Source organism: Diadema antillarum, unplaced genomic scaffold (genome assembly GCF_040938485.1).
Source record: "Diadema antillarum isolate AM-2024a unplaced genomic scaffold, OU_Dant_1.0 scf00000226, whole genome shotgun sequence".
Taxonomy (NCBI): Eukaryota; Metazoa; Echinodermata; class Echinoidea; order Diadematoida; family Diadematidae; genus Diadema; species Diadema antillarum.
In genome coordinates this window covers 2,864,020-2,881,972 of record NW_027271115.1, presented here as the reverse complement: position 1 = coordinate 2,881,972, position 17,953 = coordinate 2,864,020, and the positions used below count along the sequence as shown (strand labels likewise).

At 37.1% G+C, this 17,953-nt stretch overlaps 1 protein-coding gene across 1 annotated transcript in view; it reads left to right on the top strand.

The window, feature by feature from the left end:
- LOC139724744 (small G protein signaling modulator 3 homolog) overlaps positions 1-17,953 on the top strand; it is a 103,889-nt gene that overhangs the window by 44,597 nt on the left and 41,339 nt on the right. Inside the window, exons 4-11 of the mRNA XM_071635867.1 lie at positions 939-1,069; positions 2,168-2,305; positions 3,501-3,557; positions 4,031-4,165; positions 4,970-5,086; positions 5,869-5,947; positions 8,808-8,953; positions 10,173-10,268. Of these exons, the coding sequence (XP_071491968.1) occupies positions 939-1,069; positions 2,168-2,305; positions 3,501-3,557; positions 4,031-4,165; positions 4,970-5,086; positions 5,869-5,947; positions 8,808-8,953; positions 10,173-10,268 (899 nt within the window). The remainder of the gene's footprint in view (positions 1-938; positions 1,070-2,167; positions 2,306-3,500; positions 3,558-4,030; positions 4,166-4,969; positions 5,087-5,868; positions 5,948-8,807; positions 8,954-10,172; positions 10,269-17,953) is intronic.

Sequence of the window (17,953 nt, the reverse complement as noted above, 5' to 3'; positions counted from 1 at the left end):
CAATTGGTAACATACAATGTAGTTTATAAGATAAAAGGTGATTTTTTTTTTTTTTTTTGGGGGGGGGTTCTCACATCAATCAGCAAATGTTTGCAAATTTCTTTCTGATTTTGCACAGATTAAAAAAAAAAATTAACCAGCTTTTCCCCATTTATTATAATTCTAATATGAGATGTATTGATTAATCATGTTTTACTTTCACAGGTTTCATTTTGAGGATCTCTGACTTTTAGCATGTGCAAGCCTTCTACATTGCACTGTATATTATGTTTAAAGCAGGCAAAACCTTGCTATATGTGCTGCAGCAAATTGTTACTGATATTCACTTCAGCAGTTTAGTAGGACTGGGTTGTTTTGATGCAATATACGGACTGTTACTAAAGTGTGTAACTCTTTGATTTTTTTTTTTTTTTTTCAGTCAACTTGTTTGTGTTCATATGTGCATCAAATCTGTATTGTTTGATGCAGGTCACCAAGGTTAAGAATGCACACACTGTACTCTAAACCTGTCTGGCTTTGTTATTGGCAGCACTTGACAGTTTTATAATGTAATGCATTCCTAAATTATTTTTTGCAGTTTTTTAAAAAAACTCTTATCACCTACTGAATAGTATCTCCTCTCCATTAGGATTTCATTCAACTTTTGTGTTTGTATCTGTTACTATTTTCTCAGTAGTTCTTATGAAACTTAACTGCACCTAACAAATATTTTTATTCATATTCATTATATTATCTGTCCCTTCAATGAACCAGTTGCCTCCTACTGTAGGAATTTTTGCATCAATTATTTTGAAATGGGACTGTGACCATCATGCTGTGGTTGTTGTCATTATTTGATTTGATTTGATTTGATTTGAATGGAATTGAGTTGAATTGAATTGAAATGAATTGAATTGAATTGAATTGAATTACCATCATCTCTGCACTCACTCTGCTAGACAAAGCGGAACCCAACTCCAGTAAACTCCTGAGCGAGCCGTTTGTAGAAGACCCCCAGCAGAGGTTAAAGTGGACAGCCTACTTCGAGTTTGCACACAACGCCGATGTAGAAGACCTGACATGGGAAAAGGTATGTATCTGGGGGGGGGGGGGGGGGGAGGGGTTATTGTGTTGTTGTTGTTGTTGTTGTGGCTGAAAAAAACACACAAACAAACATGTATGAGACAGTCTTTTTCCTCTTGAATGTAAATCAATGTTGGCCTATTTTGTTGGGCCAGAACAAAAATAACCTTTCATACTCTAAAGCTTTGTCATAAGAACTACATTAAAAAAACAACAACAACTTTGCTATAAAGCTGAAAGCAGACCAGAAGAGGAGGAAGATGAGCATCGAGAATCATTCTTTCATCATCATCTATCCATGTGCGAGCTTCCCTTCCTCCCTGTCACTCCTGCTATTCTGCTTTTATGTGGTTGTGCCTGTGTGTTTCTGTTTGTCTTTTTGTATATTTGCTCCTCATTCTCTCTGGTTTGGTGAATTTGTTCATTTTACTGACTTTCCAACTTGCCTACTGTTGATCTTCTGGCCTGTACATCTCATTTTTTTTTTTTTTCTGTCTCTCTGAGTAACTTTATAATCCACTCAATTGCTATTTCTCTTTCTCTTTCTTTTTCTTTATCTATCTGTTCCTAGTCTGTCTACTTATCTGTCATTTTATCTATCCCTGTCTCCCAATCATTCTGAATGTGGAAGAAAGAATTTGAGTTTTTACCATTCCCAGTTTTTGTTTCAATGGGGGTTTGCTATTCTCCTTGATAATCTCTATACACACCTCTGGAAACTGCTCTTTCTTTCCTACTTTGAGCCAAATCATCCCTGTTTTTCTATCAGAAAGGTTGGGAGATCTGCCTGTATATTGTATGAATTTTATACGCGTGTCTAGCTATTTGTTGATTTAAAGATATAAGAATGTATCGCTATATGTCTTCATTTCTCTCTCTGTCTTATGTCTTCTGTTTCACTCTCTATTTCTCTGTCATCCCATTTATCTATCCATCTTTATCTATCCTATCTATTCATCTGTCAGTCTATCTATCTATCTATCTATCTATCTACAGTGTATCTATCTATCTATACCTATCCATCCATCTATTAATTCATCTATTCATCCATCTATGTATCTATCTCCTCACTATCTACCTTTTTATCTTCCTGTGGTTTTTACAGATGGATAGCAGACTGCCACAGACAGAGAAGCTGAGGTCTCTGGTGCGGGAGGGAATTCCCCACAGTATGCGCCCCCAGCTGTGGATGAGACTCTGTGGGGCCCAGGAGAAGAAGACCAGCAGCGAGATGACGTATAAGGTAAAAACAAACATTTTCAACTGTCAAAATTTTATTACAAATGCACTGCGCTTGTTGCAAATGTTTGTATGTCGATGCCATTAAGTGTCGCCAGAGGCATTATTAACCATCAAATTGTTTGTTATTATCTGCATTCACGTACGGGAGTTAGCGGTTTTTGCACCATAACACGAAAATCAGTTTATTTTCCACCATTCACATATGCAAAAAAAAAAAAAAAGGAAAAAAATCAGTGGGCTGTATTAAAAGGAAGTGCTTTGAATCTTTAGACTGTGTGCATAAGCAATGACCAAAGTGTGCATGGCATGGCAATTGCATTGTGAGATTTAAAAAAAAAAAAAAAAATCGATGGTTTCTTCCCGTGCCAAATTATTGCGAGAGTATCAAAAACAAAACAAACCAAAACAACCTAAGCTGAACTGATTTTTGCATCATGATACATTTTCCAAGAGTAATTCATTTGATTTGTGTGCCTGCACACTGGAATTAATGGTTTTTGCATCCCCTTCAGTTAAATTTTGGTGTGTGTAAATGGGCATGTTGGGTGTTTTTCATTGGTGCAGGCTTCCTCTTAACTGTGCATGAGAAAGTGAGAGAGGGAGGGAGAGAGCCTAAGAGATTTGTGTCATTTGATTTGTGTTAATGTGCTGATAATAGATTGCATTGCCTGCCTGAAAACCTCAACTTATTTTTAGACTTAATTGTACTTTAAGTGGAATCCCCCAAAATAAACTATCTCTTCCCACTGGGACCACAGATGTGTATTTATAAAGTGATCAACCAGAACGATGGAGATTGAACTTAAATTGCCACACTCTTACATGTACATCATTTCCCTTTTAAATCTGACCTGTACCATTGCTGACCACTTCATACATTCCCCAGAGTCTTTGATCATTAGTGATGATGTGGTTTTCTCAGCCCTGGATGTCAAACCGTTATAGATGCCTGTGGCCTCTGTGATATATTAAGCCATGCTTCTAGCGAGAATTACATAACATCTTGGAAACTTCTGAAAAGGCTGAAGGCTGGTAGGCCATTGGAATTAGTTTTTCAGTGCAGATGGTAATTGGTTTCAACTGCATTTATATGGAAAGTGCCATATGGTTGTTTTTGGAAAATAACAGCTTCATACACACTTGCTTGTTGTATTATAGTGTCAGTGATTACTTTTATTCTTCCCATTAAACTGCAGGAAATAATCAAAGCCAGTTCCAGTGACCAGTCAATGGCTGCAAAACAGATTGAAAAGGTGAGAAAAGACAAACACATTTTAAAAAATGTAAATGTTACAATGTGAGTGAGTTGATTATCTACATCTGGCACAGTCTATAGCTAAATGTTCTTCAGTTTGACTGCTGTATTTGAAGAGACAAAAGATTGCCCATTAAAACATGGTGGTATGATGATGACCTGATCATGAAAACTGTATAGAGCTATAAAGATAGTATAGTAAATATTGATGTGTGTACACTTGTACAGAACCTTCTACAAGTTGTATCAATTGATTCATTTTTCAAAAATTCTGTTGTAAACTGCATGTAAAAAAAAATCCACATAATGGAATATAAATGGTCTACATAGATACTGGTCGCATGACTTTATGTAATAAGGATCAAAATTTTTCCATGTGTATTTCGAACAGTGACATCTATGGTGTGATTGTACATGTACCAACTGCAACAAAAGTTTCAGCAACATTTCAATGTTTGTGTACCCCAACAGGACCTACTACGGACCATGCCGAGCAACGCTTGCTTCTCCACCCAGAAGAGTACTGGTGTACCCAGGCTACGTCGGGTCCTAAGAGGCATCTCCTGGCTCTACCCTGACATTGGCTACTGTCAAGGAACGGGTGTGGTAGGTTCAAACGTAACATAAAATATATGATATAATATGCAGGGCTCAACACTAACACTTTTCTCTAGTGGCCTGTTCAGACCACTATAGTCTATGAATTTGCAATTTTGGTTACAGAAGAAATGTAGTGGCTAGAAATAAAGGGAAATGTAAATTTTCATTTTTTAATTTGAGCTGCTTGATTAGGCTTCCAAAAAAATAACCTCATTGGAAATTTGGTGGCCCAACATCAATATTTAGCGGCCCCAGGCCATGATACCGCTGCTAATGTCAAGCCCTGTGATATGTTACCTCATAAAGTTTGTAATAGTAACAGAATGTGCTTTGTGGCATACAGTACATGCACATAGTGCATATGGATCATGTAGTGTCGGCTGTTTGTAAAGCTTTCTTATAGTCATTCATTAATTTCATGTGATAGATTGTAATCTAGCATTTGTGCAGGCCCAGTTCTGTTTTTACTCCACACAGTGTATTTTGCATAGATGAGAAGATATGTTCTTCATGTGCAGTACACAAATAGTCCTGTACAACCGAACATTACGAGGCTCCGTGCACCGAGTCTTTAGGCTGGCATGTAGCAGGTTGTGTTCTACCACTTGTTTGAGGAAAGAATAATTTCTCTACAATAAGTTTCTCGTAATGCTGGCTCTTTATGATTCAATGAAAAATTGTGAGGGTGTCTCATTTCCTATTTTGCCTTCCCCCCCCCCCCCCATGTTTGTGTGTGTGTATTGAGCTCCCCTCTAAGCATATTGAGTTAGTTCACTTGTTCTAGTATCTTGTTTGCATCAATCACTACAGATTGTAGCTTCCCTGCTTCTCTTTATGGATGAGGAAGATGCATTCTGGATCCTGTGCTCGCTGATAGAGGACCTGGTCCCACCGTCATATTTCTCACATACACTCCTTGGAGTCCAGGTACTCAGTGGAAGCTCATATTGCTTTCTTCATTTGACCCATTAATTCCTAGAAACCACATTTCTGTGGTATTTTGCTTAATTTTGTTGGTATATCTTATATATAATAATACATTTATTTTTTTTTCTTTTAATGTGAGTGATTTATAATGAAGAATAAAATATTTTCTTTTGTTAGATTGAGCTCTTTGGTGTTCATGTGTAGTAATTGCTTATTTTACTCACAGAATAACACACGAGAGATTATTGAAAGCCTCTAAATCACTAGATTTGTTACTGATCCTGAAATTGGCAACACGCCTTTGAAGATTTGAATTCAACTTTTCTGTCTTTATTGGCAAATTTGTGTATTATTTTTTTCCACCAGATTTTTGGCAGATTCAATGAAGCTTACTAATTTGATTTATCTCAGATAAAAAAATATGCAGTAAAATTTGTATTTTCTGACTTGATGAGGACAAGGAGTTTTCTGAAAGAAGATTATCCCGGAACATGTTAGAAATCCTGTAAAACCAAAATGTTCTTGTGCATTTTAATTTTGCAACTTATACCAGGATTTGTGAAAATCAAAATGCAGCATTCTTTTCTACACTATGCATTGAATGCCAGGGGAAATTCTTGGAAATTTCATGCCGCGAAAAAGGCTGTCAGCTCCAATTTGCAAAAATTTCATGCCGTGAAAATATATAACACTACAGTAAATAAGAGCATTCACCTTGTGCACTGAGGAGCTGAGGATAAGAAATTCACAGCAGGTTTGGTTGTGTATTTGTTTCTTTGCAGGCTGACCAGAGGGTGCTACGTCAACTGATGGTCAGCTACCTTCCAGAGCTTGACCAGCTCCTTAAGAGTCATGACATTGGTGAGGCATAAATCTTACAATTTTATTTATTAAGTTTCCACACAAATCATACAGTGCTGTGTTAATAACATCCATCCATGGCAATATAAAGTAACACATGAATTATAAGGTGTGAGTTCAGTATATAATGGAGAGATAATTTCATTTCTCATGAGAATTTTTACTCTTTTGGTGTAAAACTGGAATAGACATGAGTCAGCTTTTTTTTTTTTCCCTAGAGCTGATTTGAAACTGAAATTCTTATGGGTTGGATTGTTTTTGTTTTTCTCCCAGAAATAGTTAGCCTTTTGACAAGGCTTCGTGGTTAAGTCTGACAATTAAGCATGGCTGAAATGAGGCTAATCACAAGAACCCAAGTTTATAATAACCAAGGGCAACAGTGATGCAAGCCCTTGTCAAATGGCTAAGAAATAGTTTGATATTCAAAGAAAGTATCATTCGAAGAGACATTTGTGAAAGAGTGAAATCCCCCTTCCCTCCCCTTCCCTCATAAAAAGAAAAGAAAAGAAATAGGGAACAACAAAACTTACTGAACCAGAAACGAGTTTTGAAAGTCTCCATTGGTACTTGTAGATGTATTTCCTTCAGCAGTAAGAATTGGAATCTTCCATAGTCCCCTACCCGAACCCTTCTCCCCACCTCCACTCTGCAGCTTAAGTGGGGTACTAACCTGCTTTCACAGACCAGTGAACCTTAAAGCAATATAACTTTCCAAGCCCTTTTCATTCTTCAGTATCTGAACTGTTTTTCCTGCTAATCCTTGAGATGCTTGTGTACACAGGAATAAAGGCAGATTAAAGGGTGTCTATGACTTATTCCTGTACTGTGTATCCATTTTACATGTTAATTGGTTCTCAGTTAATAGCTTTGTAATAGTGTTGGTTTTCTTTTCACAGGCTTGTAGTGTATTCCTGTGAGGAAATACTGGGAGACAGTGCCCAGTGTCCACTAAAGAAGCTTCTCAGTTTGGAGTCTCTCTTTTATTCAGAGGGCATTGAAGACTAGTCTTTGTATCAGACTTGCAGCTACCGGTCTCAGTCTGAAGTGTTTCTGTTATTCATAGGACATTTGACCCGTTGATGACGAGTCCCAAGTATACTCGGGCAGGCGTCTATGGGAAATGCGTGTTGTAGCAAAATCAAACCGTCCTCAGTGGGTTAAGACTAGTCTTTGAATCAGACTGGCAGCTACCGATCTGTCTGTAGTGGATCAGGTTGGAGCTTGATGTCTTTGTGGCTTCAGATTCAGTTCCCGTAACAGAAATAATCACCACAAAAATACAAAATTTTAAGTTGATCACTAAACTAGGACAAGTAGAAAATAGATATTGAAGAAATGTACTATGTGTACAAGTAGGTTCCCCAAATGCACACAAAAGCTTGGGTTGAGGGTAGAAATCCAAATGCATGTTGCTTTGTGTTGATTTATGATACCCTCAACATCACTTTTGTGGTGAAACAAATATCCAGAAACATTCCATGTATTTTTAACAATTTTTCTTCTATTTTTTTTTCAGATTACTTGGGAACGCCCACAAAAAATCCTTCCAAACCAATATTCTTGAGTTGAGTCCTTTGCCATGTCTTTTGTTAGTCACATTAATATCACAGAAACATGCAAGTTATGCTGAGTCGAGAGGAAGGTGCATTCCAGTGTCTTTTGTTAAACATTTCAGTGCTTTAGCAATGATTGACAGATGAGGTCATCTCAAGAATATTTTTTTGGAAGGATTTTTTGTGGGCTTTCCCAAGTATTCTGAAGAAAAATAGAAGAAAAATCATAAAAAATATATGGTATGTTTCTCGATGTTTGTTTCACCGCAGAAGTGATGTTGAGGGTATCATAGATCAACACAAATCAACATGCATTTTGGATTTCAGGGCCCCTTAAACCAAGCCCCAGACCATGCTGTACATGATGTGTACTTAGCCTGGTCCATGTCTAGACCAAACCTGGGGGGGGGGGGGGGGGGGGGTAATATGAAAATGGGAATAGAAATGTGGCCTCCTGGATTGGCATGCTGATGGATACTGATGCAAAACCTTGGAGCGTACATGCATCATGACATGCATTATTTTTTATTTAAACATCTTTATTTGATTCTTGAAAATGTGAAGAGCAGTGATCGACCGTTCCTTCTTTTGCTAGTATTAACCTTTGCATAATTTTTACATTTCATATGTGCATGTATGTATATGTGTGTGTGTGTGTGTGTGTGTTTGTGTGTATGTTTCAGGACTATTATAGGAAAATTAACAATAGATTCCTTTGGTATTGAAGGGCCCAGATATTTTTTTTTCAATGCACTCAGCTTTGACAACAGGTATTTTTCACAATTGTTCAGGCCAATCAGAAATTAATTCATGTAAATGTGAGAAGTTTTGCATGGAGGTTTATTATTGTTTTTGTTTTTGCCTTTAACCTGCCAGTGTGAGCTATCACAAATGTAGTAACAAGTAAGTACTGTTTGAGTTTATACACCTAAGTTCCCCCATCAAAATTCACCAATGGGGTTCTAAATTGAAGTGAGATCTACAGGTGAAATTCTCTTAAATCAAATGTGCAAAAGTTTGTGAGTTTACTGTACTGGACTCCATCTTGTTGGTAGTTTGAACTTGTCTACAAGAATGTCATTCTCACCGGACACCAAGCCCAGATGTTTGTATATTTTTACTGCCTCTGTGTGTGTTGCCATGGAGAAATGGGTCAGAGAATGAAGTCAGATGTGAAGCGTGCCATTGAGACTGCTATTGGACCACCCAATTCACACTTTTTCCTCTTTTTGTTGATATTTGTCCAAAAAAAAAATCAATCAGTCAATCAATAAAATGATATTTTTTGTGTTGTTCTTGCTGGTCAGAGTTGTCGCTGATCACACTCCACTGGTTCCTGACCGCCTTCGCCGGGGTGGTTCACATGAAGGTCCTACTGCGAGTTTGGGACATGTTCTTCTTCGAGGGCTCCATCGTGCTGTTCCAGGTCACACTTGCCATGTTCAAAAAGAAGGTCAGTGAGCTTTTATGTGATAAGTTTAAGTTGGGGGGGGGGGGGGGGCGGTGGTGGAGTCCTTGGTATGAAAGGGGCATGTAATTATGTGTGAAGAGTGTGTTATAATTTTTAATTTGACATGACATAACAGGGTAATGCAATGATTTGAGATGGAGTAACAATGTGAAATGGTCCTTTTTTTGTGAAAAGGTGTATGATGGAAAGTATGCATAATTATATGAATGGGTATGTAGTTAATGTGAAAGAGGGTAAGATTATTCAAAAGTATGTATACCATTATGTTTAAAGAGACTGTTGAAATGTGATAAGAAGTACAATTGTATAAGGGTTTAAAAGGGAGTGTAATTGTGTGAAATTCCATAATGTGAAAAGGAGTACAGTATATGATGTAATAGGGTGTGAAATGATGCAAAGAAATTTATGAAACTGAAAGAGCTTGTCTTGGTGTTGATAGTGAATGATGATAAATATTTGTATTTGCCTTGGATATTGATTTTATTTGGATATCTGTTTTTCTTTTCATTATTTTTTGAAGCATCCTACATGGTTGCATCAGGAAATATTTTATGCCATCATGGACTTAATATAGATACAGTGCTAAGAAATATTCCCAGGGAGTATAGATGGTGCACACTAGATGTATGGACATAAAACTTGTGCAGAAATTTCATGGGAATGTATGATTCCTCCATCAGTTTTGATTTACTTCTCAGGCTTACCTTTATAATAATATTTGATTGTTGGTCTGCCATTGTGTGTACAGAACTCCCCAGTCTCCTTGATATTGCAGTAAGCTATTTCAATTCAAATAAATATTATTTCTAATACCACATTTTTTTTTTACTATTACAAAAACAAACAATGTAATACAAGAGTATATGAATGTACATTTCTTGCACACCCTGGAAAATATGTATATAGGCATATATAAAAATGTGTACAAAATTATATAAACATATATATTTCTTGCACTCCCTCAAAAAAAAGAAAGCCTCCCTGATAGAAAAAAATATAATCGCCTAATAAGATACATGTGTGACATAAACATATCACTGAAGACCTTCTTTTAATTTCCTGTTTTTGACTTGGGAATGTTGCCAAACTTGTTTATGTTTATCCCCCCCCCCCTCCCAATTTAAGCATAAATCTGCACCACATTTCTCCCAACCTCTTTGAGCTATTTTTTATTTTCCTACCATCATTGTCGTTTGTTCAGGAGGAGGATCTTCTAGCCCTGGATAACTCGGCCCAGATCTTCAACTCGCTCTCGGACTTGCCGGGGGAGGTGGACGACATGGACCAACTCATCCAGGTAAAACCTCTTCCTTGTCACTGTCTCTCTGACATTGTCCCCCACTTTTTTTCTTTCCTCAGCTTCGACAGATTCTTGTTTCTTGCCTCCATCGTCTCTTTCTGCGTTAAATTAACATGCTGCCCTCTATCACGTCTAAGTCTTTTGATGTCTGTCCTTTCCATCTGCAGCACTAAATTTGTCTCGAGTTCACTCTTTCATTACTGTTGCCAGTGTCACTATACGTTTTGCAATGGTAGATTTGAGAGAGTTATTAGGGGAACTTTCCCAAATACATACATAGATTGAGAACACATCAGTGAATAGATTGTCCAATTTTCCTTAAACTTCACTGATGTGTCTTACTAATATGGCTGCGTTCACTCAATCCACATGTATATTTGGGGTACATTTCCCTTTACAGTATTAAATGGGCTTCGCTTTTGGAGTCATCATCACAATGTATGTGATATTTTTCTTTGTTGCTTCCAGGCCGGTTGTTTTAGTGAGGCATTTAATCACTTGATTAAAGTTGTACAGACCTTTTTTGAGTACTTCTATACAGGAGAGAGTTTGTCACTTGGATGGACATCTTGATAAATGACTGCTTGTACATTACTAGTCCTAAGATGAAGATCAAGACTACAATGAGATGTAAAAAGTCCAACCTTGTATGGCATAGGGATTTTTTCATGAAGATGTATCGTCCTAAGACCTTGTGGTGAATAACATCCTTTACGTGTATTGTAAAGGTGTACGCTGTTTGTATAAGTGAGCAAATAAAGGGCGATACATCCAATGACATGGCTTTCCCGCACTTTTTACTTTGCAAATACAAGTACAATGTGTAAGTGTGAGGTATATTAGCATCTTCTTTGCTTGTAAGGTGGATGTGGTTAGTTGAAGGTATGAACACAACACACACACAAATATGTACACAAAAACCAACACATATACACACAACAACACACTCACAAACCAATAAACAGTCATGGGCCATATAGCCCATACAATACCAAATACCTTGTCAATCCCCAATCCACTACCTGCTGCACACACACCATCCAGTTACAGGTGTACATGACCAACAGCTACAGAAGCCTATACACTGAGAAGCCATGCACAGGTAATACCATGTGAACCATTACTGTAAGAACACAAGTCTTTCCATATGGCTATGCGACTCGGTATGTATGATTTCATCAATGTATTATGAGTATGTAGATGTAGTCATATACCCATAGAGCTTCATGCCTGTGGCATCCAGATACCCTTCAAACTGCCACAAGTTTGAATCATTATCCTTTATTCATGTGTGATCTTCAGTATTTACTCTGATTTATTTACATTCATATATTGATTAGACTACCTACATAATTCTAATTTATGTCCAGATTCCGATATTTGTAAATGACTTTCTTTATATACACAACCATGATTGTGGCCAAAAAAGGCCACAAGCTATAGTAATATAGACAAGTGCAGGGAAGCTACATCATTGAATGTGTCACCCTTAATTGCCTCAGTTATGCATATATATAAAATGTTTCTCCTATGTATATGTACATGTATGTATGTTTCTCCTACTTGCCCAAGTGGGCATTTTGGTAATGGTCCCATACTTTTGAACAAGCAAGTTGCCATTCATTTCACTTGCCCGATAGCGAGATTTTGATGCCACAGACAACTGGGCGAATGGATTTGGGCAATCTGTCTGTTGATTGTACACCAATGAAAAATGCTATGAACAGTATTACACAATGTTCATTGTCTTCCCAAGTAATACTTTGTTTTTGTTGGTGTTGTTGTTGTTGTTGTGACCTCAGCTGTGGTTTTCTTTTGTTTTGTTTTGTTTGGTTTGGTTATGATGATGTAAGTGCAAATATCTGAAACTGGGGAGTACATGTAGGAAGCAAATGGTGCATTACTGTTTGATGAGACCGTGTAGGACGCAAAAGCTTTACAGCGTTTGATATGTCTGTATGGGTGTCTGTGTGTTAGCTATCTGCTATGGTAGATGGCTGTTATGAGGACAGAGCAATAAATAAGTGTTTGCTTCATGAGCATGATATCTGAGTTTGTACTAGATGTACTTGTAAGCTTAGAAATTGAACTTGTGCATATATCATGGATGTCTGAAGGGTACAATGCAGAGACCTACAATGTACATGATGATGTAGGTAGTGCAGAGCTGCCAACTACAATGTAATGTATCATTTTGGACTTTGGATGACTGTTTTTTTTTTGTTGTTGCACAATATTTAGAATGTTTCTCTTCATTAAAAAAATGCACAAATAATACATTTTCAGGAGATCTTTTTTTTTTTTCTGAATGGGAATTACACAGGCATAATACATGTAAATGATATTTCTCATTTTCTTATGCAATATATGACTTTGCCTTAACAGATTTTTTTTTTCCTTTTAGTATGTTTTACAGTCTGCAGATTTTTTTTTTCAGCCCTAGCAGTGTGGAGAATGTGATTTATTATTATTATTTTTTTAAATTTATGGACAAATCAATGTTTTGGAAAAAATGCAAGTACTATTTAACATGCTAGTTTGCATCTCTTGCTTTCAAAATGGTCGTGAACAGCCTTTAGGTGTCCGTCCGAGAGATTTGCTAATAAGGAACTATGACATATCGATGTCTTTAAAAATGATCTTGATCCATTGCGATATATATTACTTGTCCAGTTATGAAATACCTCTTGTACAATTTGGGTGATACAAAAAGCAAAACATAATGTTTTTCTCTTGTTGTGATCAATTATCAAGAAAAAGAAAATGAAGATGATGATAAATGCAGGCAGTTTTCTACACCAGATGGTCCCACTCAGCTAGTCAAATTCTCACCCCCCCCCCCCCCACCACTACAATATATCACTCCAATTATAGTCGTGTGAGATACACCTATTAAAAATGGCATGCTACAATTTGTTGGCATCCCATGACGTTTACCTCTCGTAGTGTGTGATTTGTGCAGCTCCATCTTTTTTCTCATCTTCTCTCACTTTTGCTAGATTTCATGTGTGAGAATGCTGCCAGATGTTGGATGACTAAAAATCTGCATATGAATCTCTCCCGTTTCAGGCATCACTGTCCAGTGGGAGTGTCCTATTCTTGCTGTGGGGGTGGGGGGAGGGGGGAGGGGGGAGGGAGGGGATGATGTCTCGAGGAAAATGGCTATAAAGATGCTTAAGAAGAATGCAAGATTACTGGTAGTCAGTGCCCTGTCCGGAATATGAGTTTGAGGGAAGCATTTTAATGTTGCACATGGGTAACTTGTCCCTCGGGGCTACATTCATTGTAAGAGGACATGTTTGACAGGCAACTTCAATTACTTTGTGAGATTCTTGCAAGCTACAGATATTTGCTTGTACAGTGTAGTGAATGAGAAAACTATTCAACATGGCTGCATTGAAAACCTACCCATGTTTTTCTAGCATACATTACCATATAGCTGTCAACTGATATGTCTTCCCCATGTTCAATATTTATTTTTCTTTCATTCAAAATAATTAAAGAAAATGGTTTTGAAATGAAAGGTGTTAATTTTCTAAATTTTGTTTCCTTGCAAATTATAACAAATGTCATAAATGGCAGTTACATTAAAAAAACAACAACATTTTTTACCTCCTTTTATTTTTGCTCTCAGAATGTTTTTCTTTATGCATCAGTGTATATCATGTGCTGTATGCTTCTTGCTATGGAATAATTTCATCTTTAAAAAAAAGAATACTTTTTTTGCCTCCTATATGTTTTTCACTGTTCATTGGTATACAGTGTGCTCTGTTTGGCCTTCAGGGGCTGGCAAGCTTGCATAAAAAGGGTGAATCTTTGTATTGACTCTCATAAAAAATGATAAAGTCCTCTTCTACCTTCTGTTAACCTTATAATGATGCAAATACAATGTGTATGCACTGGAGCTTGCTCTTTTGAGCTGACATAGTATTCAAATCTTTCCCTAGATATTCAAGTGTGTTGTATATACCGCAATGGCATGGCATTTTATATGATGTGAAGTGCCCCCATGCCCGATATAACCCCTTTTAGTTTATTTTGTTCAGGCGTGTTTGCCCAGCCAATAGATTGAATACATGTGTAAATGTCAAAAGCAGAAGGCCTCCCAGTCATTGATTTGTTTTCTAATATCGAGCCTAAATAATTATAAGAGCAAGAAAAGGAACAGTTGGTGGACTTTCTGAGCGGAATTGAGTTGTTTGCCAACAAATACAAATCCTGGTGTGCCAGAGTACAAGCCGCGACTGAAAGTCTCGTCGACTGGCGTGGATTCCCGTTTCAAGTAGTAAACATCATCTTTCATATATGGCAAGTGTCGATTCACAGGCTTATACTAGATGGGAGAAAAGAAAGAGAGAGGAAAAACAAAATCAAGGCAAGAACCACCTGAACTTGCAATGGAGGGGTCTGCATAATTTATGCAAATTAGAGCAGCCACGTGTGCTGTCCTGATTTCCATACAGTTTCTCTTTGGGACCAGCCGGATGTGCTGTCAACGTTTTACATTTACTGTTCACAATAGGTAATCTGCCGTGTGAATAAACAGCTGTTTTTGTGTTCTCTAATATAATGCCTAATCAATTGTGGTGATAGATATAAATGTGCATTGTGTATCTGTAGAGAAATATTCTTCTTGATATTCGGAGGACATGCACCTGTTGTACTTTGGTGGTGCAGTTCTTGTTCGATGGATCATTCAACATCAGCGGGGGTTCTTAGTACTCATGGGAGTTTGGTCTTGAGGATATAATTAGCTGTGGAATAATTCATGATGGTGAATCAAGGGAGTGAATTACAGTTGTCCACGTCTTTGCCAGACCTGAAGGTAGGAGTAGGCGTGCTGAAGCACATTGGATATATTTCAGTGTGCAGTGTTTGCCCCGTGTTGATGATCATGGCATTGCAATATGGTTAAGGTTGATAATATTTTCCTCATATTTGCAATCGATTTCAACCTGTGTATGTTGCAGTATCATGATCCTCATTGTAGGAAAACGAGAAGCAAATGTTTTTCGTAGAAGAAAAGTAGCCAAAAAATGATTAAGCAGGTGGGACTTAATTTATCTATTCACAGTATTAAAGCAGCTGTTTTGGATTTTCCATTTTTGATGTTCAAATATTGTATGCACTGTACCTGCAAACAGATTAAACAGAAGTGTATGTGTGAAGAGAATGGCCAAACCTTCTTATTATCTTAAGTATAAACCTCAATCTCCTAATTAGTCTGCGACTGGGTCTGACTGGTACACCAGGGAAATATTATCTCATCGCAAAATGTAAACTCCCAAACGCTATTAACACATTATGATCCGTCTACCAATTCATTGATATGCTGAGAACATATTTTATGACTCCCTGCAAATTCAGCAAATCACATTAATTGTAATTAATTAATCCATTGTGTATATATAACAGGTTGTTTATAACTGTACATGTATAACAGGTTGACATTGTCTATCTTATATGAAATTGGAAATTGATAAGTACATACACTAAGCACTGTTTTTTTTTTGTAAATATGTGAAACCTGACATGAGATTAGAAGTTACAGACCATGTAGACTGGAATTGGCAGATTCCACATTGGAAATCAGGATGAGCTAGTCCGGAATACCTACACTAGTGACTATCACAGACGGTCAAAACTGTCTGTGATGGCTGCCGTAACCTGGGAGACTGGTCTCCAGAAATCAGTCTACCATTTGAAAATGAAAATTGTGCCCAATTGAATGCGATTGTGTTCTTCATCTTTACATTTGGCCCTGTAGTCTGTGGAAATGCAAGCTTTTGATGTCCCCTGGTATTTGGGGGCTTCGTGCTTTACCTGTGAGGTGAGTGAACTGCACGCTTCAAGGCCTGTACTCAGCCATTCACTACAGGAGAACTTTTAAAGTGAAGCTCTACCCTGTGTTTCAAGGTTGACATAGATTTTGAGTGAAATCAGAACAAAACAGAAATGTAGGAGGTTTTTTTTTTTCAATGTCTAGCACACATGAAATTAGTAAAGGAATGCAAGTTAAAGTGATTTTATATGGTTTTTGCAAAATATTATCATCGGTTTAAACATTCCAAACGTGACAATTATTCTCTTTATCAATGATTTAGCCACTACACCACCATTAACCCATTGAGGATGGGCCGATTTTCCTACAACACACATTTCCCATAGACCCCTGCTGAAGTATACTCGGAGCTTGTCCTCAACGGGTCAAAGGTTATTTTTACTCTAAAATCAACATGCCTTTAGCATAACATGACACAACAATTGTGTTTTTTTTTTTCTATTGCATTTATACTTGAACCAAAAAAGACATTTCGTTAAATTGATATAAGACTTGTCTATAGTAATATCATGGCCTCGCCTTACTTGCATCTATTTGCCCGCAACTTCACAAAAGCACATGAAAATTTAAGAATCAGTATAAAGCTTTATCCTTTGATTTCTGTTTTCAATGACATTTTTTACCTTCTCTTTATTTGGATCAAGCCCTTTTGGCAACGTCAACTTGAACACAGAGTAGAATTTCTCTTTAATCCAGCAGTAGGCAGAGAAACATTCCAGTTTCAGTTATCATTTTTGTTATCGTTTGAATTAACCCATGTATCATACTGTATTTAGGCTCATGACTCCCTTCATATGTTGGGCATTTTTGTAGTTTATCATACTTGTGGTTTTTGTTTGGAAGTATTATTTTCTATGTCACTGTTGGGCAGATATGATTTGGGGGTATATACATGTAGTTACAAATATCAATTTCAAATCACAATATCACTCGGTATTGATATTTATTTGTAGAATGTCATCATGTACAATACAGTGCACTCCCGTTACAACGAACACGGTTATAACAAAATTTCGTTATAATGAAGTAAAACTTCTGGTCCCACAATTTTCGCCATTAAAGTCTGTGCTACAAAATTCGCTTACAACGAACACGGTTATAGCGAAATTTCGTTACAACGAAGTCTTTTCCGAGCGCCACTGACAAAGAAAAACAAAAGAAAAGTGCTCCGTTATAACGAATTGAGGATCTTTTTCAAAAATACGTAGCGAAACAAGCATTTATAGCGTCTCTGCATGGGCGAACTGTGTGTTTGCTTGGTGTGTCACGCACAGTTTCCGAGGGGAACTTGCGTTATTGTAATACAATATAATCTGAAGTTGATTTGTTTGGCTATCCAGTGTATGACGAGTATTCAACAAACAGAATATCATAATATGCGTGGCTTCCTTGCTTTCGTTATATATTGTCTTTGTTCGGTTATAACGAAATTTCGTTATAACGAAAGAAAACTGCCGGTCCAGAACATTTCGTTATAACGGGAGTGCACTGTACCTGTGTACAAAGTGTTCAGATGTATCAATGTATCTGAACACACTAGTGACATGTAAGACTTATCATGAATTCATCTTAGTGTGTAACTTTTGAAAATAATCTGTCACCATATATGTCGTTGGCATTAATCACTAATGACTTCTGTGTTCATACGATGTTTGATATTTTTTCCTTATGCATCAACATGATTCAGCCATTACAAAAGCGGATTGTACAGAGCAAGTGTTGTGTAATATTTTCATGCACTTTTTGCTCTCTTGGAGATTATGTCTTAAATCATGTGTGAAAAAATGTGTTTTTTGTTTTTGTTTTTGTTTTTTTTTTGGGGGGGGGGCAAAATTCTCAA